At 39.6% G+C, this 25859-nt stretch overlaps 1 protein-coding gene across 4 annotated transcripts in view; it reads left to right on the plus strand.

The window, feature by feature from the left end:
- Bmper (BMP binding endothelial regulator) overlaps positions 1-23954 on the plus strand; it is a 251351-nt gene extending 227397 nt beyond the window's left edge. For all 4 annotated transcript variants that reach the window (XM_047562764.1, XM_047562763.1, XM_047562766.1 and 1 more), the window contains 2 exons: positions 5306-5436; positions 22586-23954. In XM_047562764.1, the coding sequence (XP_047418720.1) occupies positions 5306-5436; positions 22586-22767 (313 nt within the window). In that variant the 3' untranslated portion in view covers positions 22768-23954. The remainder of the gene's footprint in view (positions 1-5305; positions 5437-22585) is intronic.
- The last annotated feature ends 1905 nt before the right edge of the window (positions 23955-25859 follow it).

The raw sequence follows: 25859 nt of genomic DNA on the forward strand, positions 1-25859 counted from the left end.
TCACTCCTTACTTGCCCTTCGGTTCTCCTAGAAGCAGAGCAGAGAGTTCTCAAGGGTTAATACCTCTGTCTTTCAAAGCTGTGTCTGGGAAGCAGAAGCATTTGCCTCTTTGTGACAGAAGTGGCCCTCATGCCAGAGAGAAGAGAGGGAAAACCACTCGGCTTTGCTGTTGCTAGGAAGCAGAAACATGTTTGTTTGATGTTTTGATTTTAGCAGTATTGGAGACTTGCCTTTTTAATAACTCGAAGAGCTATAGGTATTTCATACAATATTGAACAAGTGCTTTTCTGGAAATGTGTCATTAAAGCAGAATTCTCTCATCAAATCCCTTTCTCTAAGAGTCATTAAAAAAAATTAAAAAAAAAAAAAACCCTGGGAGACAGGAAAGCATGTAAAAAAAAGTTCAATAGGAAAATGACAATAGAATAGATACTTGTAGGAGCAGCTTGTAGGGTTTCTGTGGTTAGCAGCCCCCACAGCCATGGCCATCTTAGGCCCATCTTAGAGGGACAGAATTCATACTCTTCAGATATCCATGTGCAGCTGCCCAATCCTGTGAGCTGGCAAAGATTATCAGGCTGTGTTTATTCACTCCTATGATTCTCTGGGTAGTTACTGAACTACATGTTTGAGGCACTCTCTGGGGCAGGATGAGTCAGACACAGTCCCAACCCCCAACAGAAAAAGAGGTGATTATGGTTCAAAGACTCTGTGTAGTACTATAGGTGTGAGAGGTGTGGGATCCAATAGAAGAGTGGCCCCCCTTTCTTGGGCCAATGGGTGAGCTCCTATGAGGAATTCGAATTGAGACTGGAAGGATAGGCATCAGATTTTCCCATGGAAAAGAAAAGGAAGCACATTTAAGGCAAGAGTTGCAAGGTAAAAGGAAGCTGGAGGATTGCTGAAGCATTTTCCTAAGACTTGGTGAACGAATGAATGGAGGAGAAAAGGATGGGGTTAGGAAAGTTTATTGAAGTCTAGATTTCTAGGGACCTTGGATTTGATGCCAGGACATTTGAACTTTTCTCTAGGTGTCCATTCAGAAGGCAGGAGTGCACTTGATCCTAATCTCAGGCACCTCTGAATCCTGGGAGATCAGGAGTGGTTTTCTGAATCTGATGGAGCTGAACTCAATAGCACCATCCAAGAGAACCTTCTGTGATGACAGAATTGTTCCAAACCAAGACTGTCCAACTCAGTGGCCAGTGAACATTTGGCATGTGGCTAGTGTGACTGAGGAACTGAATTTGTAATTTTATTCAATTGTAATTAATTTATTCAATTTAAATAGCCATGTGTGGCCAGTGGTTAGTATCTTAGGGCTTTGCAGGAGGCAGTAGTAGTAGATTGAAGGGGGAAGTTGAGTAGTAAAGTTTCCCCTGGAGAAGGATTGTCAACTGTTGGATTTTAGGGAGTTCAGGGAGGGAACTGACCCTGGTTCTGATACCGTTACTGTGCTAGGTGCTGTGGAGGAGAGGATTAAAACATATCTTCAAGGAGTCCTTGAAACACCACACACACACACACACACACACACACACTCACACACACACACACACCAAAGCAGTAGAGAAGAGAGATCACTGATGTGTGACAAAGTGCTGGCCTGCATGGCACCAGCTCCCTGGGACCTGCAATTGCTCTTGGCATCCTCTTGCCATCTGGCCACACTGAGCAGCCGTGTGAACCATGCAGAGCAGGAGTTCTCCTGCACCTCTCAACTGCCAGGAGAAATTCCAGGAGTAAGGCATGTAAATCAGAAAATCATTTCTAGATGCACTCATTAAAAGCTCCTGTGATGGAAAGTGTGCTTTAAAGGAATTGCATAGGCCTGACCTCTTTGTTATTTTGTCAATTCCTTTATGGTGGAAACTCAGAGAGCAGGCAGGTACCCTATAGGTCTAGAGCTTCCTGGAAAACTCAGTCCTGACTGTAATGTAGTCTGTGCTTTCCTGCTGGTGCAATGGGTGCTGTTTCTCAGACTGGTTCCACAGTTGGCAGAACTTAATCATGACAGAACAGTGCTGTGAAAGCAGAGATACCAAAGCTACACTTTTTAATTACTAAGACTAGTTAAATTGTTGCTACTTGATCTATAAAATGAATATAAACTGATAACAGTGGTGCATACTGATTAAGGGACAATATACTTCCATAAACACATAAAAATTTAACTCCAATGTATCATGAATTAAATTTTTCCTCACGCTTATTGTGTGATAAACACGAAGAGTTGAATAACAATATTTTTGTTCCTTCCTGAAATCTGAAGTGCTTTTCAAGATGCTTTTATTTTTCTGTTCATAAATTCCTTTGTAACCAGCAAGAGCATGCATAATTATTCCATTATCTGTTCCATCCGTCTGGATGTCAAGTTCACAGTGTCAAAAAGCATGAGGTGGAAGAGTGAGGACAGCACAGAGTGAATCGAATCGAACTCCATATCAGGAGGCCCTGGATTGGAAATATTTTAGCAGGATAATTATTTAATAACTCAGACCTATAAACGGATGCTTTAATTTTCACCCACTCTTTATACTTTATTTTCCCACTATCATTTGGAAATTTTGACTTAAATATCAGTATGTCCCATTTGTTCCTTTTTGTTGTTTTAAAAAATAAATTGCATTATTTATCTTTTAAGAAGAGCAATATGTGCTTGTTATAGAAAATAGGGCTACAATTCTAGCACTGAGATGATCATTATGATCATATCTGTTTTTAGTTATTTTCGTTTTCTGTGTGTGATTACACAACATTGAATTTTTGTTGTCCTGGTTTCCCCCACCCCCACACAGTTAATTCCTCTCCAACATTTCCTCATATTTTAAGTATGTATTTCCAAAACATCATTGTGATAGCTATAAAGTATGTCACCATACAAGTCACCTCAATTATTTAACTGGGCCCCAATTGTGAGCATTTAGGCAATTTTCTTTTTTCTTTTTCATTTTAGCTTAAATTGCATCGTGATGCAAATTTCTGTATTTGAAGTCTCTGTCCACATGCTTTACTGTTGTCTTAGGTGTAAAATTTCTCTGTCACATAATAAGAAACTGTCTTTGGATTATTCATAAATATTGTCAAAATGTTCTCTAGAAAGTTCCTGTAATGGAGTTATTATGAATATGAGTTTTAAGGCCAGAAAAAAATTGAATTGTATTCCTGTCTTTGCAGAACTGGATCTGCCATTAGCCATGTGGTGAACTTGGGTGGGATTCTTAACATCTCTGGTCTTCAGTTTCCCTATCTGTTAAGTGAGGCAGTAATGGTATCTGCCTTGTCTCATACTGCCATATGGAATAAAGGAGGCAATCTGTGTAAAATGCTTGGCATAACAACATGCTCAACCTAAGAGCCAACAGGTTTTACCCTTCTGCTAGCAGAGTATGGGCATGTCTGCTTCTCCATTTTCTCACAAACTCTGGGCAGAGTTTTGTGTAAAAAAGTCACCAACTTGATAAGTGAAAAATAATATCTTAGAATTTTAAGTTCTGTGACTAAACACATCTTTCAAGTCCTTATGTAAAAGCTTCAAGTACAGAACTGGTTTTGAAAAATGTTATCCCCTCAGATGCTGTTTCTCCAGGCAGTGCAATGGAATAGGCTCTTTAGGTTGCAGCTTTGTTCCTCTTTAGTCTCTGTTAGTTCCTGCTTTCCAAGTCCATGCCCTGAGTGTCAGGATGTGATAATTTTGGGAGTATTCTTGGGATGATTGATCCTGCATACTTTTTGATTCTTTTTTGGAGCAGGTGCTGTGCCAACTTCTACAAAGAGCTAGCTGACCACTCTCTACAATCAGGTGGCACACATATCCTGCACCAAGAAAAAATATTGACATGTTGATATTGGATGACTTTTGTCCTGATCACTTTTCAGGATCACCTGTAAATCATGAATATTATTTTTTTTGTGTGTGTTCAGCCTTAAAATTAATTCTATGAGGAAAGCTAGTTGGCTAAACAAGTGTATAAAATAAATAAGGACAGTTTAATTGTATTGACCTTGGGGGTTGCGTGCATAAATGTTAACTCAAAATTGTTAGGTTTTGAGTGCCAGGTGCAGTGGTGCATGCATATAATCCCAGTGGCTCAGGAGGCTGAGGCAGGAGGATCACAAGTTCAAAGCCAGTCTCAGTAATTGAACCAGGGCCTAAGAAACTTAGTGAGACCCTGACTAAAAATATGGAAAGGACTGGAGATGTGACTCAGTGATTAAAGTGCCCCTGGGTTCAAACCCAGTACCAAAAAAAAAAAAAATTGGTAGGTGGTAAATTTGCCCAAAAATTTAGAATGAGGATTGTAGTGTGGTATAAACAAAAAAGAACTGCTCTCAAAATTAGGAAATGTAGTTTAATTTGCTCTTTTGCTTCTTAAAAGTGACTTTAGGCCCATCCATTCATTTGTAAGATGACCCCTTCTATTATAGAACAGGGGCTATTCTATGCCTTGTGCAGTGGCAGACTGCAGGAGCAAGCACTTTACAAACTGTAATATTATGTACTAATATTAAGATAATGACTGTCTTTGTGATCAACATGTTAGATAGTATCTAAACACATTTTGGTTCAGTTTATGCCTTGGTTCATCATTTCCATGTTTACATATAAACTACGGAGACTTCAGTTCAATCTTCTTTTTCTCTCAGTCTAATTAGGTGCCAGAAATGCTTGCTACATGCGGAAGTATAAAGATTTAGTGTTTCTTAAAAGACCAGGATTCTAAGGTGTTGCAAAAGTGAATTCTAACTGTATCTTTGCAGAAAGCCATGGTATTTTATGCTTTCTTGAGGTTGGACACAATCTTGGGTTGTACCATAGTATAAACATCATTATATCAGTGCTGCTCACAAAATGGTAGCATATAGAATGATACTATATTCTAAAAGCTGCCTTTCTAATGGGGCAATCACTAGGCGCCATGTGGCTAAGTTAATTAAAATTAAATCACATTAGCAATTCAACTCCTCAGTTGCACGAGCCACATTAAATGTCAAATATGGATAGAGGCTACTGCTTTGGGCAGTAGAAGTCACAGAACATTTCTGTCATTGCAGAAAGTTCTATCATTTCTGCTCCAGAAGAAAGAAAACTTAATATTACAGTACTCCGAGGTCCTGAGCACTAAGGCTAAGGCTTCATTCAAAATTTTTAATAATTATTTTAGGTTTTCAACCAGGAGTAGCAAACTTTAATGGTCAATCAAATTTTCCTGTTCATCTAGTTGACCCTTTCTGCAAATCACATTTCAGTTTTTTGATGATTTGATATTTTTGAATATTCTTTTCTTTCCATTGCTTCTCATAGGTCCTGCGTGACAGACATGTGTGAATGTCCAGTGCATAAAAACTGTTACTGTGAGTCATTTCTGGCATATACCCGAGCCTGCCAGAGAGAAGGCATCAAAGTCCACTGGGAGCCTCAGCAGAACTGTGCAGGTAAGAAAGTCCTGGAGGATCCATCCTCCAGAAGTTCACTACAATGCCAAAGATGGCAATGCAGTAGGCTTGCAGATGTTGACTTGAATGGCCAGATTCTCCCTTGACCAAAGGGAAATCCCATCGGTGGCCCAACAGGATTGCTACTTGATAAAATGCAGGGGCTTCCCACTGGGTAGGGTAGAAACAGCACTTAAGAGAAATGCTTTGTGACAAACACATTTTAACAATTTAAGGATTTCCACTGTTGCAACATCCTCTCAACCTTAAACTACCAGCTGGATGTACTTAGCACATGGGTAGTCATAACTGTGGCTTAGGTTATGCATGATACAAAGGAGCTTTGGGACAATTGCAGTCATTTAAGGTCTTAAGGATAAACATGATAATTTTTTAAAGAGATTGTTATACACACCCTAGAAGAATGTTCCTTTCTCTCCAAGAAGCAGTTTTCTTTAATTGTTGTTATTAGCTCTTTGTCCACAGGCAACTTAATTAGCTTATTTCATATGTGTAAAATGGATGCCTTTGTTCATCCAAGACATATTTGCTGCAAAGTGGTAAGTACTGGACATTGTGCTAGACACCCTGGGTATTTTGATGACAATAATGTTGAGGTCCTTGTCATTGAGATCCTGGCTGTCTTGTGGCAGAACCAGACAAAAGCAATAACACTGCAGTAAATATTTGCAAATTATGATGAGTATAAAGAGAGAAACAAACAGGACAGGGTTATAGAAAACACGTGGAGAGGGATTGGAAGAAAGTCAGATGAAGAGGGAAGGCGTTCCAGGACAGGGGTGTTTCAGTAGCTCCTAAGGGAGTTAGGGCAAACATTCCATGCAGAGGAACCATGTTTGACAGCCTTAAGGTAGAAAAAAATAGTACTATCTCAAACTGGAAAGGAGCCAGTGTGGCTGGAGCCTGGTGGGCAAGGGAAAGAGGGGCATAGATTGAGGTGGGCTGGGAGCAGAAACTGAATTAATTGGGCAGGGCTTTACAGGTTTTGGAAAGGAGTCTAGCTGTTATTCTAAGAGAAGCGGAACTCACTGATGTGTTTTTAGAAAGTCTCTTTGTATTTTTCAAAGATGACTCTGGCCACTGTGTAAAGAGTAGTGTGGAGGGGGACGAGCTTGAGAGCAGGTGACTGGGCAGGAGGCTGTTGCAGTAGTCCTGGTGCTTAGATGGTGGCTTGGATTAAGATGGTGGCAATGCCCAACCAGGACAGAAGGTGAGAGAGTCTAGACGTATTTTGGAATTTTACCATAATTCTACTATATCGATTCTACTATGTACTTGAAGCATCTTGAGTGTCCAACTCACAGAAGATGCTCGGTTACTGGCAGCTACTGATAATTCTGTTTGAAGGTGCTATGACTGAGGATTTGTTACCTAGTTCAAAGATTGGAAAACTTTTCTCCATAAGGGGTCAGATTTGTCTAGAATGAAGAGACTAGAGTTTTCATCATTCCACAATAATCCTAATAGCCTTAATTCAGATCTTAGAAAAGACAGCATGCTCCAGAATGTCCTCATTGGTGAAAGGTAGGAGTGGTCATCTGGTTAAAAGAAGAACCACCTCACAGCTGTGTTTACAGTGCATAGACATCATATTCACTTAGGCCAGTAAGTCTTAGCCCAGCTGGAACTGGAGTCACTCTGGGGACTTAAAAAACACACTAGAAGCCTATGCCTGGACTGCATGTCCAAATATCCTCTTTGGCCTTGTGACCTTTAAAAACTTCCCAGGTGCTTCTGACCTGCAGCCAGAGTTGGAAGTACTGAGTTAGCTTATGTGTTTAGTTGGAGGAGGAGGAGGAGAAGGATGCATGGTGGTTCCTGAAGCTTCCTCAGCTGCCCCTTGGTGCAGCCACTTGTCCGTGTCCTCTGAAAAGCATCGAATCCTGTGGTCTCCCTCTGAACTCCCTTTCAGATTTGTCTTCACTTCTAGAAACCCAAGCCCAATGTTGACATCAGATTTCACTTTCCACAGCAAGCGTTTCTCTCTATCAGTGCTGCCCTTCTCTGAGAAGCATTGCTTTCATAAAAAATAATTCACATGAAGATGTGACTGAGGGTGCTGAAAGGCAAAACAAATGGCTTGCCTCACCTCAGGCCTCAGTGCTGGGAGCAGTATGTGAGGAGGATGTTTGTGAGGAATCAGGTCTTTCCTGCCATCTTGAATTCTCCTAGCTCCTTATTCTCCTAGCTCCTAGCTCTTCCCTTGAATCTACCAGAAGATGAATAAAATAAATGGAGTCGAGCATCCACCCATCTATCCTGGTGTAATGTAGAGCTCAGCAGAATTCTATTCAGTTTATTAGCTGTGGTGGTACTCTGGTTAGATATAGGATATATGAACTCTCTCCTCCTGGCCCAGGGCTACACTTAGCACCATTTCAGTGCACACATTGAATTTGAGGACTACACATTTCACGTCAACATCCTCATTTCAGGGACTGAGTCTCTGGAGCTAAAATTGCTTTTTTAATGGAAAAGGAATATGGTCCCTGAAAGGTTCCATTTACCTCTCAAATTTAGTGGAGCCATCTGAGTGAAGTATAACTCCATCAATGTGCAGTTGGAGGACAACACTTTACACACACACACACACACACACACACACACACAAGTATGTGTGCATATTAAGGAATTCCACAGATTGACAATTGATACATGGGAAAATAAATTTACAGTGACTCTCAGTTGATTTATTTCAGATCCATCTAGAATATTGAAGACTCTAAAAATACTATTTACCTGTTTTAAGCTCCCAGGTTCTCTGACTCATGAAAGCACTTAATGCTACTTAAGACAGAGAAGAGAAATTTTCCAGAGTAAAAAGCTTGAAAGTTGAACAAATAAGATGCCAACCAGGCAAGAAACTCTGAATGAATAAGTGATATTTTAAAGGCTAGCCTGGGTTTTAACACCATCATCACTTCTGATGTGGCATATGCCTACTAACTGTGTCAAGAAGGACTAATGGAACTCTAATTTAGCCTTGGAACCACTAAATAAAATACAATTCAAGGGACAATAGTGAGGGTGTATGAAAGTTTGGTAATAACAATTTATATTGCTCTTTATTATTTTTTAAGCAAGGACGTTACTAGCATGTTATATTATATTCTATCTTAATTTCATGTCCATGATAACCTATATGTTAACATTCTATTACTCCAATTTTACTGATAAAGAAATTGAGGCTTTGGATAGATCCAGGAAGCTGGAAATCAAACCCAGATCAATTCGTATCATAACTTCAACATTTAATCATTAAAATTATTTAATCATTCTAACAAAAAAGCAAGAACATTGTAGAAAGATATGAATACAGATGTATTTGTATCTGTGTGAATTAATTGATCCAAATTTTTGGTATCTAGGTCTTTATTTACCTTAGTGACTTTCCAATTTTTGTTCTCTTGTTCCTTATCACTTGGTATCTTCTGTAGCTGTAAATTTCATAGGATCTTGCCTCCTTATGTCTTACATTGCCATCCTTAGCAGAATTTCTGCCACTGCCTACAGCTGATGCTAATTATCACTGCACACCCAGTATTACATTTTTATACATAGAAAAGGTGCTAGGAAAGCAGGTTTTTGTGTCTTTTTTGCAGCACTGTGAATGGTCTGGGTTTCATGAGCAGTTTCTCCCTCTTTGTTTGTCTCTGCAACCTCCAGATGATTCTAGCTCCTTCCCTGCAGCAACTCTGCCCTAGTTACATGCACTGAGCTTTTATTTGGCTGACTGGATGCCTCCTGTAAAAATAAGGAGATAGAGCCTGATACTCTGACCTTCAGCACCCAGCAGGGGGACAGAGAAACAGCTCAGTTCCAGAAGACACAGAGCTATGCTTATTGAACATATTGATAAGATCAGCATGTAATGTCTTTATGTGTTAATGTAACTGTTTAAATGTCCTCTGGAGAATAAATGCTTGCTAACCCTAACACTTTGGCAGGCTCCTGATTCAAAACAAAAACAATTGAACCAAATGAATACTTCCAAAAGGCATGTGTGTGAACCAAATCACATTTGTGTTTAAAAGTTCTATCTTTTGTCTTTTATGTAAGTTTGGGAAAAAATTGGATTCACAGAGGACACAACAGGGTCTCAAGTCAGTATTAACTTTGTACGGTCATCTAAAGATTGTGCCAAATTGAAGGCAGATCTGATGATATCACTCCCCAACTTAAATCCTTCTAAGGTTTCCCCTTGCCAAGGCTTGTGGGGTCATTTGTGATCTCTGGACACTGCTGTCTTCTCTGCCTTTATCTCTCACCACTCTTGCTCCTCATATCCTGTGCTGCCACTTTCCCAACAAGCCAAGAACCCCCCTTCCCTGAATCAGCTGTCTCATGGCCCTTGCCCATTTTCCTTGCAACTCTCTCTGCCTGGGAAGCTCTTTCTGCATGGATTGTTGGACAAGGTTCTACTCGTCTTACAAGACCTGAGTGGGATCTGTTCTCTGCAGTCTTCCTTGATCCATACCCAACTCTCAATATTGAGTTAATGTCACTCTCTTTAACCTTCCACTGTATATGCCAGTTCCTGCTACTAAGTGATAAGCCCCGCCTCCTACAACTGGAGGTCAGAGAAGACACCTGATTCTCATTTGATTCCCCCAGGCTTAAGAGAATGCCCAGCATATGGCAGATGCTCATTTGATGCTTATGGATTTAATTTGTGTTGAAGTGGAGATGAGTGTTTATATGTTGAAGGAGAATGCCCAAGAGAAATAGCATTTTCTTTTTTCGCTAGTAGTACTTCATTTTCTACAGTTCATTTTATACCTGTAGACTGTAAGGACATATCAGTGCTCAATATTCAATAGAGAAGGTGTCACTGAATACGTTAAATGGCAGAGCCAGGAGAGACACAAGATGGCGGACTAGAGGGCGGCTGCATTTCTTGTTGCTCCAGGACTCAGGATTCAAAAGAGGAGATAGTGAGTGACTTGGGACCAACTCAAAGCCGTCCCGGATGGGGCAGTAGCCCTAGAACGCAGGGAACTTTGTGAAGTAGAGTTGCTCGGCGAGACACCCCTCCCACCGCTGGAGCGGTAAACACAGGCAGCAGGGAACTTTGCAGAGGAGGCCGCGCAGCACAACGCTTGGTTTCGGAGCAACCTGCCGGGGCTCCGGCGGCTGCCAGAAGAAGAGCTGGGTGGCGAACTGTTTGGACTCAGCAACCTCCTGAACAATGGGGTGGGGGGGGTGTCCTGAGAAGGTGGAGGTGTGCAGTGAGTTGCTTGATCTCCAAGCGCCCACACAGAACACCGGGTGGATGCCTGGAGGAAGAGGCGAGCGGCGGGTCACTGGGGTTTGGAGCATATGTACGAGGCTCCAGGTGGCTGCTCAGAGGAGGGGTCCCATAGCCAGGCAATTAGGTGCAAAGCACGGTCCGGTCTGGGGACCTAGGCGCCTTTTGTTGAAAGAGCTACACAGAGACAAGCTGAGGGGCAGAGCGAAGTTTCCAGGACTGCGGGCAGATTCTCTGATGGGCAGCCTAAGGAGACTCGTCTGCGAAGGGTGAGGCTCCCAGGCCCAGGAGGTAGGTCTGGACCCCTGGGAACGTTGCCTGGGAAGGCTGCCCTGCCCAGGCAGTAGTTGTGGACTGAGGGGAAACTCTAGGAGGGGAACTGACCAGCGAGACCTCCCCACGGGGTGAGTCTTCCCCGCCGGGTGAGATTTTCCCACAAGGACGGTAAAACCAGAGACACAGGCCCAAACAGGCCTTGCCTCAACCCACAGCCTAGTTCCCCTTTGGATGACCATTGGTCAACAAGTAGAGGCACCTCTGCCCACTAGCAGGGAATATACCCCACCTGAAGACCACCACCCCTAGAGAGGCAGCTTCCTTGGGGAACACCACAGTATCAACTTCCTCTAAGACTTTAGGCTACTGAAGGATAAGAGGGGATACACTAGCAATCTTCAGGGACATTATAAGTCAATAGAGAAAATCTGCAACATCTCAGCAGTCCACTGATACCTGAACGACATGGGAAAACAAGGGAAGAAAATGCCTCAAACAAATCTAGATGTTACATCAATAAAATCCAGTGACAGCATGGCAGAAGAAATGTCAGAAAGGGAGTTCAGAATGTACATAATTAACATGAAGGGAAGCAAACGATGAAATGAAAGAGCAAATGCAGGCATTGAATGATCACACCAATCGACAGTTAACAAAGCAAATACAGGAAGCAAAAGACCATTTCAATAAAGAGTTAGAGATATTGAAAAAAAACAAACAGAAATCCTTGAAATGAAGGAAACAATAAACCAAATTAAGAACTCCATAGAAAGCACAACCAATAGGATAGAACACCTGGAAGACAGAACTTCAGATAGTGAAGACAAAATATTTAACCTTGAAAACAAAGTCAAACAAACAGAGAAGATGGTAAGAAATCATGAACAGAATCTCCAAGAACTATGGGATATCATGAAAAGGCCAAATTTGAGAATTATTGGGATTGAGGAAGGCTTAGAGAAACAAACCAAAGGAATGAACAATCTATTCAATGAGATAATTTCAGAAAATTTCCCAAATCTGAAGAATGAAATGTAAAATCAAGTTCAAGAGGCTTATAGGACTCCAAATACACAAAATTACAAAAGACCCACACCAAGGCACATTATAATGAAAATACCGAACATACAAAATAAAGACAGAATTTTAAAGGCTGTGAGAGAAAAGAACCAAATTACATTCAGGGGGAAACCAATACGGATATCAGCAGATTTTTCAATCCAGACCCTAAAAGCTAGAAAGGCCTGGAATAACATTTTTCAAGCCCTAAAAGAAAATGGATGCCAACCAAGAATCTTATACCCAGCAAAACTTATCTTCAGATTTGACGATGAAATAAAATCATTCCATGATAAACAAAAGCTAAAAGAATATAAAAAAGAAAGCCAGCATTACAGAACATTCTCAGCAAAATATTCCATGAGGAAGAGATGAAAAACAAGGAAGCAAATCAGCAAAGGGAGGAGCTATTCTAAAGGAACTCTCAAATAAAGAGGAACCAAGTCGTGTCAAAAATAAACAAATAAATGAATAAAATGAGTCAAATGACCGGGAATACAAATCATATCTCAATAATAACCCTGAATAATAATGGCCTGAATTCATTAATCAAAAGACATAGACTGGCAGATTGGATAAAAAAGAAAGATCCAACAATATGTTGCCTGCAAGAGACTCACCTCATAGAAAGAGATATCCATAAACTAAAGCAGAAAGGATGGGAAAAAACATACCATGCACATGGACCCAGCAAAAAAGCTGGGGTATCCATCCTCATTTCAGATAATGTGGACTTCAAGTCAAAGTTAGTCAGAAGGGATAAAGAAGGACATTTCATACTGCTTAAGGGAACCATAAATGAGCAAGACATAACAATCATAATATCTATGCCCCAAACAGTGGCTCACCCATGTATGTCAAACAAATCCTTCTCAATCTCAGAAACCAAATAGACCATAATACAATAATACTAGGTGATTTTAACACGCCTCTCTCACCATTGAACAGATCTTCCAAACAAAACTTGAACGAAGAAACCATAGAACTCAATAACACAATCAATAATTTAGACTTAACAGACATTTATAGAATATACCATCCAACCAAGAGCGAATACACTTTCTTCTCAGCAGCACATGGATCCTTCTCTAAAATAGACCATATATTATGCCACAAAGCTAATGTTAGCAAATACAAGAAGATAGAGACACTTCCTTGTATTTTATCAGATCATAATGGATTGAAATTAGAAATAAATGAAGGAGTAAAAAACAGAATTACTCCAACACCTGGAGATTAAACAATATGCTATTATATGATGAATGGATAACAGAAGATATTAGGAAGGAAATTAAGAAATTCTTAGAGGTAAATGAGAACAAAGAAACATCATATCAAAATCTCTGGGACACTATGAAAGCAGTAATTAGAGGAAAATTTATTTCATGGAGCGCATTCAATAAAAGAAGTAAAACTCAACAAATAAACGACCTAACACTATAGCTCAAAGCCCTAGAAAAAGAAGAACAGACCAACACCAAAAGTAGTAGAAGACAGGAAATAGTTAAACTCAGAGCTGAAATCAACGAAATTGAAACAAAAGGAACAATACAAAAAATTGACGAAATAAATAGTTGGTTCTTAGAAAAAATAAACAAAAGTGATAAACCTTTAGCCACACTAACAAAGAGAAAACGGGAGAAAACCCAAATCACCAAAATTCGGAATGAATAAGGAAATATCACAACAGAAACGATTGAAATACAAAACATAATTAGAAGCTATTTTGAAAATCTATACTCCAACAAAATAGAAAATTTCGAAGATATCAACAAGTTTCTAGAGACCTATGAATTGCCTAAACTAAACGAGGAGTACATACACAATTTAAATAGACCAATTTCAAGTAATGAAATAGAAGAAGTCATCAAAAGCCTACCAACAAAGAAAAGTCCAGGAACAGATGGGTTCTCAGCCGAGTTCTACAAAACCTTTAAAGAAGAGCTCATTCCAATACTTTTCAAAATATTCCATAAAATAGAAGAGGAGGGAACTCTCCCAAACTCATTCTACGAAGCCAATATCACCCTGATACCTAAACCAGACAGAGACACATCGAGGAAAGAAAATTTCAGACCAATATCCTTAATGAACATTGACGCAAAAATTCTCAACAAAATTTTAGCAAATCGCATACAAAAACATATTAAAAAGATAGTGCACCACGATCAAGTGAGTTTCATCCCAGGGATGCAAGCTAGGTTCAACATCAGGAAATCAATAAATGTAATTCACCATATCAACAGACTTAAAGTCAAGAATCACATGATTATTTCAATAGATGCAGAAAAAGCATTTGATAAAATACAGCACCCCTTCATGCTCAAAACACTAGAAAAAATAGGGATAGTGGGAACGTTCCTTAACATTGTAAAGGCCATGTACACTAAGCCCATGGCTAATATCATTCTAAATGGTGAAAAACTGAAAGCATTCCCCCTAAAATCTGGAACAAGGCAGGGATGCCCTCTTTCACCACTCCTATTCAATATCGTCCTTGAAACTCTAGCCAGAGCAATTAGACAGACCAAAGAAATTAAAGGGATACGAATAGGAAAAGAAGAACTCAAACTATCCCTATTTGCTGATGATATGATTATATACTTAGAGGAACCAGGAAATTCCACCAGAAAACTCTTAGAACTCATAAGTGAAGTTAGTAAAGTAGCGGGATATAAGATCAATGCTCATAAATCTAAGGCATTTTTATACATAAGTGATGAATCTTCAGAAAGAGAAGTTAGGAAAACTACCCCATTCACAATAGCCTCGAAAAAAATAAAATACTTGGGAATCAATCTCACAAAAGAGGTGAAAGACCTCTACAATGAGAACTACAGAACACTAAAGAAAGAAATTAAAGAACACCTTAGAAGATGGAAAGATCTCCCATGTTCCTGGATAGGCAGAATTAATATTGTCAAAATGGCCATACTACCAAAAGTGCTATACAGATTCAATGCAATTCCAGTTAAAATCCCAACGACATACCTTACAGAAATAGAACAAGCAATCATGAAATTCATCTAGAAGAATAAGAAACCCAGAATTGCTAAAGCAATCCTTCGCAGGAAAAATGAAGCAGGGGGTATAGCAATACCAGAACTTCAACTATACTACAAAGCAATAGTAACAAAAACGGCATGGTATTGGTACCAAAATAGACAGGTAGATCAATGGTACACAATAGAGTACACGGACACAAACCCAAATAAATATAATTTTCTCATACTAGATAAAGGGGCCAAAAATATGCAATGGAGAAAAGATAGCCTCTTCAACAAATGGTGCTGGGAGAATTGGAAATCCATATGCAACAGAATGAAACTAAACCCATATCTCTCACCATGCACGAAACTAAACTCAAAATGGATTAAGGACCTCGGAATCAGACCAGAGACCGTGCATCTTATAGAAGATAAAGTAGGTCCAGAGCTTCAACATGTCGGCTTAGGACCAGACTTCCTCAACAGGACTCCCATAGCACAAGAAATAAAAGCAAGAATTAATAACTGGGATAGATTCAAACTAAAAAGCTTTCTCTCAGCAAAGGAAACTATCAGCAATGCGAAGAAAGAGCCTACAGAGTGGGAGAAAATCTTTGCCAATCATACTTCAGATAGAGCACTAATCTCCAGAATCTATAAAGAACTCAAAAAACTCAACACCAAGACTACAAATAACCCAATCGACAAATGGTCTAAGGAAATGAACAGACACTTCACAGAAGAAGACCTACAAACAATCAACAAACATATGGAAAAATGTTCAACATCTCTAGTAATAAGAGAAATGCAAATCAAAACCACCCTAAGATTCCATCTCACCCCAATTAGAATGTCGATCATCAAGAATACAAGCAACAACAGGTGTTGGCGAGGATGTGGGGAAAAAGGTACACTCATACATTGCTGGTGGGGTTGCAAATTAGTGTAGCCACTCTGGAAAGCAGTATGGAGACTCCTTAGAAAACTTGGAATGGAACTACCATTTGACCCAGCTATCCCACTCCTTGGCCTATACCCAAAGGACTTAAAATCAGCGTACTACAGAGATACAGCCACATCAATGTTCATTGCTGCTCAATTCACCATAGCCAGATTGTGGAACCAACCTAGATGCCCTTCAGTTGATGAATGGACATAGAAACTGTGGCATATATATACAATGGAATATTACTCAGCCATAAAGAATGATAAAATTATGGCATTTGCAGGCAAATGGATGAAACTGGAGAATATCATGCTAAGTGAGATAAGCCAATCTCAAAAAACCAAAGGAAGAATGATCTCGCTGATAAGTGGATGATGATACATAATGGGGCGTGGGAGGGGTTAGTTTTAGGGTTAGAGTTAGGGTTAGGGAGGGGGGCAAGAATGGAGGAAGGAAGGACTGTATAGAGGGAAAAGAGGGATGGGAGGGGTGGGGGGAATGGAAAAAATAACAGAATGAATCAACCAACATTACCCTATGTAAATTTATGATTACACAAATGGTATGCCTTTACTCTATGTACAAACAGAGAAACAACATGTATCCCATTTGTTTACAATTAAAAAAAAAAAAAAACCTAAAAAACAAACTCCTTGGTTTAAGACAAGGTTTTCTCTGAGCTGACTGGTAATCTGATCCCCCTCCCCGCTTCTTGTGAATATTCTTCACATTAGAGACCAGCTACAGTTTCTTCTTCTCTTAAGCAGAGGTTTTGCTCTTAGAATATTTTACTTAGATTATTTCTTGACTATGTTCTTGGAAAACTATTGCACAACTGAGATATGTTAGTCAAGAAAGAATGTGGTCCTTTTAAAGTTTGTTATATGTAAATGTAAAAGCAAAAAGTTCTAGAATTAGGGAGTTTTACTTTTTAATTCTAGGAGAGAAAAGGCCTTCTAACCCAATGTGAATTTTGTTTCTCAAAGAAAATGTTGTGGAATTCGTATGAACCTGCTGTTCATCATGGCATTTTGTTCGGTGGTATTTCTGATTTTTCTTTCTGTACATGCTTGGCATTGGCCCTTTAGTGGAAGTGGGCCTTCACTCACAAGACACCTCTGATATCTGTAAGCAAGATGAAATCAAGCAAGCAAAGAAAAATCCATTGACATAACAGGACTGGGTGAAATAAATCTTGATGTGAACAACTCAAAAAAAAAAAAAAAAAAAGTGGCAGAGCCAGAAAAAATCAAGGGATCAGAGAGAGAAGACGTACACAGGAGACTTCTGTGTAAGAGAGTCAGGGAGAAAGAACACATTCCATGGGAAGGGAGAAAACAAATTCAGTGGGAAAGAAGAAATTCTGCTGAAAAGTCTTTCCAGTAGAAGGGATCCCAGCAAGATTTGAAGGGGAGAAAAGTGTCTGGGGGTGAGGTGAACTGAAAGGGGTTCCGGAAGCAGCAAAGTAGAAAATGAACTTGTGTCCAGCCAAGTGGAATCCACGCTGGGATGTGGATTGATGGATTAGATGCCATTAAGATGAACTCATCATTCAATGTGCCTCTGTCATGCTGTTCCTCTATGCTTGGCCTGGTGCCAGAACTTTGAGTGATGGAAGATAAGGCCCCAGTCCTCAGGAGCCCAGGCCTCAGTGGTTTACAATCTTCAACTGCAGCTGCTTGTCACAGTGATGCCTGGAACCTTTTACATCTATAGCCACCTAGACCCCACTGCAGATTCAGAGCAAAAATCTTGAGGGGTGGGGATGAGGAATCGATATCTTTTAAAAGATCCTCAGGGGACTCTTTTGAGCATTACAGATTAAGAACAACATCTGCATTGCATCTGGGTGGTTAAAACAAATCAATGAATAACCATAAGGTGAGAAATATTATGGTATACAGAGGAGGAAGCGGCAGAAAGCTACTCAAAGGAGGTGACATTTGAATTAGGACAAAATGATTTGATTGGGCAGACAGTTAGAGCTAATGATAAAGGATTTCAGGGCTCTCTGATGGGAAGTCGGAGATTGAACTGGAGGTAGGCAAAGGGAGACGAAAGGAGAAGAGAATGTCAGGGGAAGAGGCTATAAGGTAACTTGAATGTTCAATGTTTGAGAGCAGCCAGGAAAAACCCAAGAGAAAGAAGGTGCTCTCAAGGAGTCAGTGAATAATCAGGAGGGTTCAGTGTCATAAACAAGAATGGGCAAAAAGACCAAATACTTTGCAAAGAGATCTTTGGAGAATGAGAGCTGCCAGTATATCAGTGGATGTGTTATTGGTGAAAACTGTGGCAGGAACTGCTTCAATAAAGTGTTGAGTGAGGAAGACGGGGGTGGGGGGGGTGGGGGGGTCCATGTTGTTAATCGGTTGCTGAAGAATAGGGCAAAGTGACTATGAATTTTTTTCTGTAAGCATCAGAGGTTGAAAGGAAGAAGAAAAGAAGTCTGATAGCTTAGGGAATAATTTTTGTTAAATAAAAAGAGAGAAGATTAATGCGCAAGCGGAAGGAGGACGTACCTGGAGGAGACAGGATGCAAAATCTAAATGGCAAACAGGGAGGGGTGCAAGGGAGAAGAGGCAGAGGAGGCTATATTAGGCATGGTTTCTGCAGTTGAATTAAATCCAACCTTAAAGAGGATGGGTGCTCTGGGACACGGGAAGTGCTTCCGTCAGGTGGGAGGTAGATGATGATGGAATCAGTGGGGGTTTCCATTGTGCACCTACTTCCACTTTGGAAATATCAATTGTACTCTCCTATGCTAAAAAGGAACAAATCTTTGCAGTGACTGAAGCATGAATGTGAGGGCTTTTATAGGACCAAGTTTAATCCTGATGGTACATTAAAATCACCAGTGTACAGTGGTAGGGAAAGGGGGGTATTCTTTTTTAATACTGATGTCCTGTTCTCACCTTCAGAGGTCCTAACTTAATTATTTTGGGATGGAGTCTGGGCATCAGGAAGCTCCCCAGGATGATTCTTTATTTTTTATAATTAATTTTTATTGATGCCTTATATTTATACACAATAATGGGATTCATTGTGACATATTTATACATGCACACAACATAATTTGGTTAATTTCATTCCCCAGTACCTTCCATTTCCCTCCCCTCCTCTTTCTCTCCCTGGCCTTCTTCCTCTATTCTATCCCCAGTGATTCTTATTTCCAGCTGTGACCACCCTTGCTCTACAGAAGCATAACAACACATGGATACAATTATTTTGTATGAATATGATGTTCAAATAGGATGCTTCCAAATTATTAGGCATTTGTGATGTACAGGGTATTTTGAGAGTCACTGTGTTAGTCACCTTTTTGTTGCAGTGACTAAAATGTCTGACAAGAACAACTTAGAGGATGAAAAGTTTGTTTTGGTGCATGATTTCAGAGGTTCAGTCCATAGTGGTCTGACTCCATTGCTCTGGCCCAAGGTGAGGTAGAACATCATGGCAGAGGTCATGGCAGAGGTCATGGCAGAGGAAGGCTGCTCACATCAAGGTGGTGGAGAAGCAGAGAGAGAAATGAGAAGGGGCTGTGGAGAAGATGAACCCTTCCAGTGCACCAGCCCAGTGACCCACCTCCTCCAGCCATGCTCCATCTGCCTACAGTCACTACCAGATCAGTCCATTCAAATTAGGACAGACTGATGAGGATATGGCTCTCGTCATCTGATTATATCATCTCTGAATATTCCTGCATTTATAGGAACGATGATATCCAAACCAGAACAATTCACGGAAAAGAGAATAAGAGAAAAACTTTGACAGGATCAATGAAAAGTCTAAACTTTATCACAGAAGCATAAATTGATAGATTTAAAGGAAGAATAATGTTAATCCACCATCTCCTTCATTCTTTCATTCATCTGTTCAACCACACAAGTTCTTTGATTATGTGCTACTTGTTAAACATCATACTACTGCTAGAAGTTAAAAACAGCAGAAAAAGATCATGAATGGAACTGACAACTACAATATCACCTTGTACATACAATGTTGGAGAGAGGCAGTGGGTGCTCTGGGAAGAGAGTGAAAGGACATGCCATTCACACGGTAGGGCTGGAGAACTGGTTGGAAACTGAGTCAGAGAGTGCAAGGTGGGGTGAATGGTGGTGACATTCACCAGCCTGGATAATGGCACCAGATCAAAGGGAGGACAGGTCTTCAGGAGGAGCTGGACTCTGGAAGTTTCCTAGTAGGATGAAATTAAATTATGAGAAGTGGAAACAACCTAATAAAGTTACATTTTGAAGGTAAGGAAGGGAGTGTAGTTCTAAGGAATAGTAGTAATTTTTTATTCATTATATCAGTTAGGGCCCAGGTACCTCAAATTGACTAATTGAATTATGTTCAATAGAGGATTTGAAAAGATATGAATAAGGTGGAGGGAAATAACGAGTAAAAGTCTAATGTCCTGTGTGTATAACAGAGCAGCAGTCATAATTCCTGAACCTAAAATGGCTAGAGAGGAGTTAGCTATTGGAAGTTGGAGACAGAGAGTCCTTGGGGAGGGCTACTCAGTAGGAGCAGTGATTCATGGTGACCTCAAAGGGACTAGGGACAGGGGAAGAGGGAGCTCTTATCTCACTCTCTTTCCTCCCTTCAATCTCCTGCTGGCATTCACTATCCCCAAGGGAGTCCACTGGTGTCATTCACAGAGGTCAATGTGAGCACTGAGCACTGAGCAAAGATCCACAGGTGCAAATGGAAAATGTCCAGTCCCTCTGTGTTGTGACTATTTCATGACTCATTCATTTACTCAACAAGTATTTATTGTTGGCCTTTGTAATTAATGCCCTCTAGGTGCTAGAGATGTAGTGACAGACCAGGCAAAACTTCTTCCCTGAGCAAGCTTACATTCTGGTGTCAGAAGACAAGAGAAAGCGTGATACTGCAGGGTGATGATTAGTATAGAAAAGGAAAAAATAGAGAATTTGGGGAGTGCTTTTTCTTTTCATTTCTTTTCTTTTGGAACATGAAGAAAGACACCTCAAAAAGTTGAGAGAGCGAGTTAGGCATAGGAATCAATAAGTTTACATTTGAAGTTTCAATATAGTTAACTGGTAATTAGCTGCTAACAATTCATCCCTCTGTTGGTGTATCAGGCAGATGACCATGTCATTAATCTCTACTTACAAAACATTTTTGTACAAAGGCTTTATTCAGAACAGATGCTTAGTAAGAGTCAATAGTTTAGATAACAATGATAACAATTGCAGTACTGTTAAATAAATACACCAGCGTTTAATATGAATCCATAGAGAAACATTAACTAGAGCATCAACAATTTTAAAATTGGTTCCATTCAAACATTTCTCAAAATTCTGTGTTTCATACAGCTCAGTTTTTCAATAATAAGTAAAGATGCGTGAGAGGTAATTGATTACTCATTGGATAGGAGGCCTCTTTTCTCATTGGGTTTTAACTAGTGGATATCTGAGTAGCCTTCATAGAATTTGCTTTATGGGTCTTTTTAACTTGCTGTTAGTTAAAAATGGTCAAGCATCAATGTTTTGTGGTAACTCTAAACATATAATTTCCAAGACTCATTTGCTTGGAAATCAATTCTATTTATAGGTTTATAGTTCCATTATTCTTTGCCAGACATTATTCTGCACACTGCATAAACAACAATGGAGACATTTAAGCTGATGACAATCGATCCTTGTTATTACTTTTATTTGGAGCAACTTCAAATGAAGATTGGATTGCTACTGGAGTTCATGGAGGGTCCCTGCTCTCAATTCCTACATGTGTCACAATTCCTATTGTTGAGAATGAGAGGCAGATCCTTTGATACTCTCTAGAACTAAACCGGGTGAAAAAAATCTCCATGTCATAAAACTTCCAGAATGTTTGCATTATTGTTTTCTGACAGATCTATTCATGAATTTTCAGGATCTCTCAGAATATTGTTCAGACCATTTCAGCTCTGAGTTAACAAAGACAGCAAATTGCCTATGACTTGTCTACATCATTGTCATCATTTTTATATTCCCTGGCCCAGTCAGTCAGCTGCTGCTGCCCTTGCTGCGGTCACACATCCGATTTGTCTCTATTCGGCGTTATCCCACTTTTGCTCAAGTTTGCCTGAAATTGACTCATTCCACCCATGATCACTTTGATTAAAATATGTCACCCATTTCCAATATCTTTGGTAGGCTGATCCCTTGTGTAATATCACAAATTTGAATATTGATGTAGTTGTACAAAATCTTTTTATTCACCTTGACTCAATAGCTGGAAAGACTATTTGGGGTTAATTTTTCATGGTGTTTGCAATAACTGAATAAACCTATAAAATTTTGTATAGCCTTACAGATTTATAGTTTGTTGTACTTAGGAATGAAAAGCTTTTGCTATTATTATTTTTTATTTTGAAGTTCATTTACCCAGGAGGTAGATCTTTGGGTTCATTTTCACAGATGCAGGTGATTCCCAGAGTGTTTGAGGAATATGGTTGCTCCTTGTTCCCTTGTTAAAATGCAAACCTAACCCCGTATGGGGGAAAGAGGTGTGCCTTGACAGGAGCCCTCAGAAATGGTCTCAGGCAAGGGTGAGTTAACATGGCCATTTCTCCAAATCATACCTTTGTTTCCTCTTTTTCAGCCACCCAGTGTAAGCATGGTGCCGTGTATGATACCTGTGGCCCGGGATGTTTCAAAACCTGTGACAACTGGAATGAGATTGGTCCATGCAGTAAACCGTGCATTGCAGGTTGCCACTGTCCAGCAAACTTGGTCCTTCACAAGGGAAGGTGCATCAAACCAGTTCTTTGTCCTCAGCGGTGACCTTTGTTCCAGTCTTTTAAGACTTTGAAATCTGGTGTCCTTGACACTGATGTAGAAGAGCCAATGAAGGACTGCAGTATTTGTGTGCCTGATTCTGCAAATACACAGAGTATATATGTGTATATATATAGATATATAGATATATTCAAAAACATTTCATCATTTATATGAACTATAGGTGGATTATTATATGTATATTTTTTGCTATAAGACATGTATTGTTTCTAGGATCCTAATCTGTAAGCCATTGGATACATTGTATAAATACACAAGGTGCTTTTAATTTAATAAGGCGGCATGCAGACTTATTGGATGGCTTTAACATCTCATACATTTGTCATTTTTAAGGACATTTTCTAAGAACTATCGATTGCCTGCCTGCATTAATTTTAGCTTTGAGTCAGGATTTATAATTGAGTGGGAAATGTGTTTCTTTGGAGAAGGGACACATTTATCTGGGGGCATTTCATGTTTCCAAAGAAAGGAATGAACACCTGAGAGAGATGGCAGGAGATTAGTAACAGGCCCTAATCATGCATGCAAAGCAAGGGATGGGCTTTTAGACTTTATTGGGTCATGGTCTGATATTATTTCCAATACTGGCCAGTTGCCAGTAAACAAATATTTATCACTAGGGCGTAACCAAAGAGTCAAGTAATTTCTTGCCATCTTTGCATATTCCTTGAGTCTCCTGATTATATATGTGTGTGTGATGGATGTGACCATTTATGTCATACATAGAAATTAAGGGGTATCTGGATGACATTTTAATTTTTTTGAGCATGAGAAGATATTTGGAGAAATTGTTGCACAACATGTGAAGAATATCCTTTTCTCTGAATCTCAAATTCAATGAGTAGATGTAGGCCATTGACATTTTGTGGCTATTCCATGTATCAAATGAAAGTCTTTGACTATTTCTAAAGGATCCCTGTCCAGTGGTATCTGGTGACCATTAATTCTTAATAATTATTGGACAGGAAAAAAAATTATTGACCAGTTGATTTAACATCACTGCAAACAAAGAATGGTCTATGTACTTGCTCTAATTTACTGATACATTACGACCAGTCCATGTGATTTTCCTGAGTTTTGTATTTTGAATAAGTGAAAATGTCAATAAAAACAAAACCCACTGATGTCTAAAACTAAAATGTTCTGCATTATAGTAAATAAAGGGCTTAAGATTTAAACCAGTGTGTTTTCTTCTTCAAGATGTCCTGTACTGTACTTTATAAATTAGCTATATCAACCTCAGGTTGGTCACTTTTTAATAGTTTTATTACATGTAATGTATACAACCCAAGTTAGCTTATTTGTATAAAGAGTATTATTACTAGGGCTGGGGTTGTGGTTCAGTGGTGGAGCACTTGCCTAACCCACATGAGGCCCTGGGTTCGATTCTCAGCACCACATAAAAATAAAATAAAAGGTATCGTGTCCACCTACAATTAAAAAAAAACTTTAAAAAGGAGTATTATTAATAAATAACAGAAAACACTCAAGTTTTTGGTAGTTAGGGTATTACCCTTACTAATCAAAGACATGTATTCCTTTTATATATATATTCATAACAGCTAAGGTACTAATTTGGATGTTTTTGTTGGAACATTTCCAGTTGTGTGAGAAGACTGAATAAAGTGCAGAGTGTAGTGATTGGCTGGGGCACCGGGACATTTAGTTTATCACTGATGTGCTTAGGTCCTATCCCCCCAACTTCCTGGGTCCGAGGAAGCCTGGTCCTTGCTTCAGTGCTATACTTAGAAAGAGAACTTTCATTTGGGTGCTCTGGATTTCAGGGATAGTTTGTGACCTTATACACTTATTGACACATTTGGGCCGCACTTTTACTTACCTGTAATGTAAAGAGGCTGTGAGGTACAGTGGGCGGGGTTGAGAAGCAGGAGATCTGGACACCCACCTATTCCTGGCCACTAGTGAGCTAATGAGGCACTAATCAGAGGCCCTTATTAAGGCTTGCAAATTCTTTCCCACTTGTAATCTCATTTATTCCCTGCTCCTCTGAAAGGAGGAATGGTGATATCAGTTGACTCTTCTGGCTGGTTTCTAACCTTCTATAAAATAAACAGATTCTTTTAGGTTGGTTATAAACCCCTTTCCAGGTCATCTGAGTTTTACTTATTGAAAGAGTGCTGCAGAACGGAAATGATGCAGAAGAGAAAATTGTGGATGGTTATTTATTGCTCATGATTCATCAGTGGACTGAGTAACTCTACCCAATAAGGCTAACCATCATCTTTCCCAACCACTTGAGTCATGGCCAGCCATGGGAGATGGATGGTGAAAACTCTTTGGGTGAACTAATTCCATCATTTTTGGTGGCTTAATTATAAGCTTGTATGATATACCTTATCAGGGACTATCTTAACCTCTGTACATTTTTTTAAAATTCCTAATCCAAGAAGAAAAGAGAATTTATAGAGGACAGAAGACCATTCAACCTGCTAATCCACTTTGGCAACTGACTGATGAGTTGACTGAGGGAATCAGTTGAGTGGTTATCTGCATTGTCTGTTTTTGGCCCTTGGCTATAGCTAAGCAATGACTGTCTAAGGACTGATTATAGTAGTCATTAACACTTCAATGAAAGTGGACCTGCTTTGTTCATACAGAATGTTCTCCAAACCTAACTGCTTCAGAATGAGATGACTTGAAACACAAATGTTCTACTTCTCCATTTAATGCCCATAATCCTGATTAGCAGTTAGGCTGGCTTCATGGTACATATAGACTTCAAACACAGGTTAATATTGCTTTGTGTATACAATCCCTACTCTGATCATGCTATTAACTGTGAATATTGAATATGATAAAAAACACAAGCAACTTTGATGAAGTATAGGCACAATTATTATTCCAACTGGCTCTCAGCATAAGTAAGTTCTTTCCTCTCTCCCTGCAAAAGTAGGAATGTTTGAGCACCCTGACCTAAAGTTTTGAACTAGCAAGAAAAATGGCCCTTTGACCTTGATGATAGCAATTTTTATTAAAACAGTGGCAGATGAAGAATCACCATCTCTTCCAGGAAAGGGTCTGGCCCACTCTTAACCCACTATTTCCTGAGCACCTGA

This window comes from Sciurus carolinensis, chromosome 8, assembly GCF_902686445.1.
Source record: "Sciurus carolinensis chromosome 8, mSciCar1.2, whole genome shotgun sequence".
Classification (NCBI taxonomy): Eukaryota; Metazoa; Chordata; class Mammalia; order Rodentia; family Sciuridae; genus Sciurus; species Sciurus carolinensis.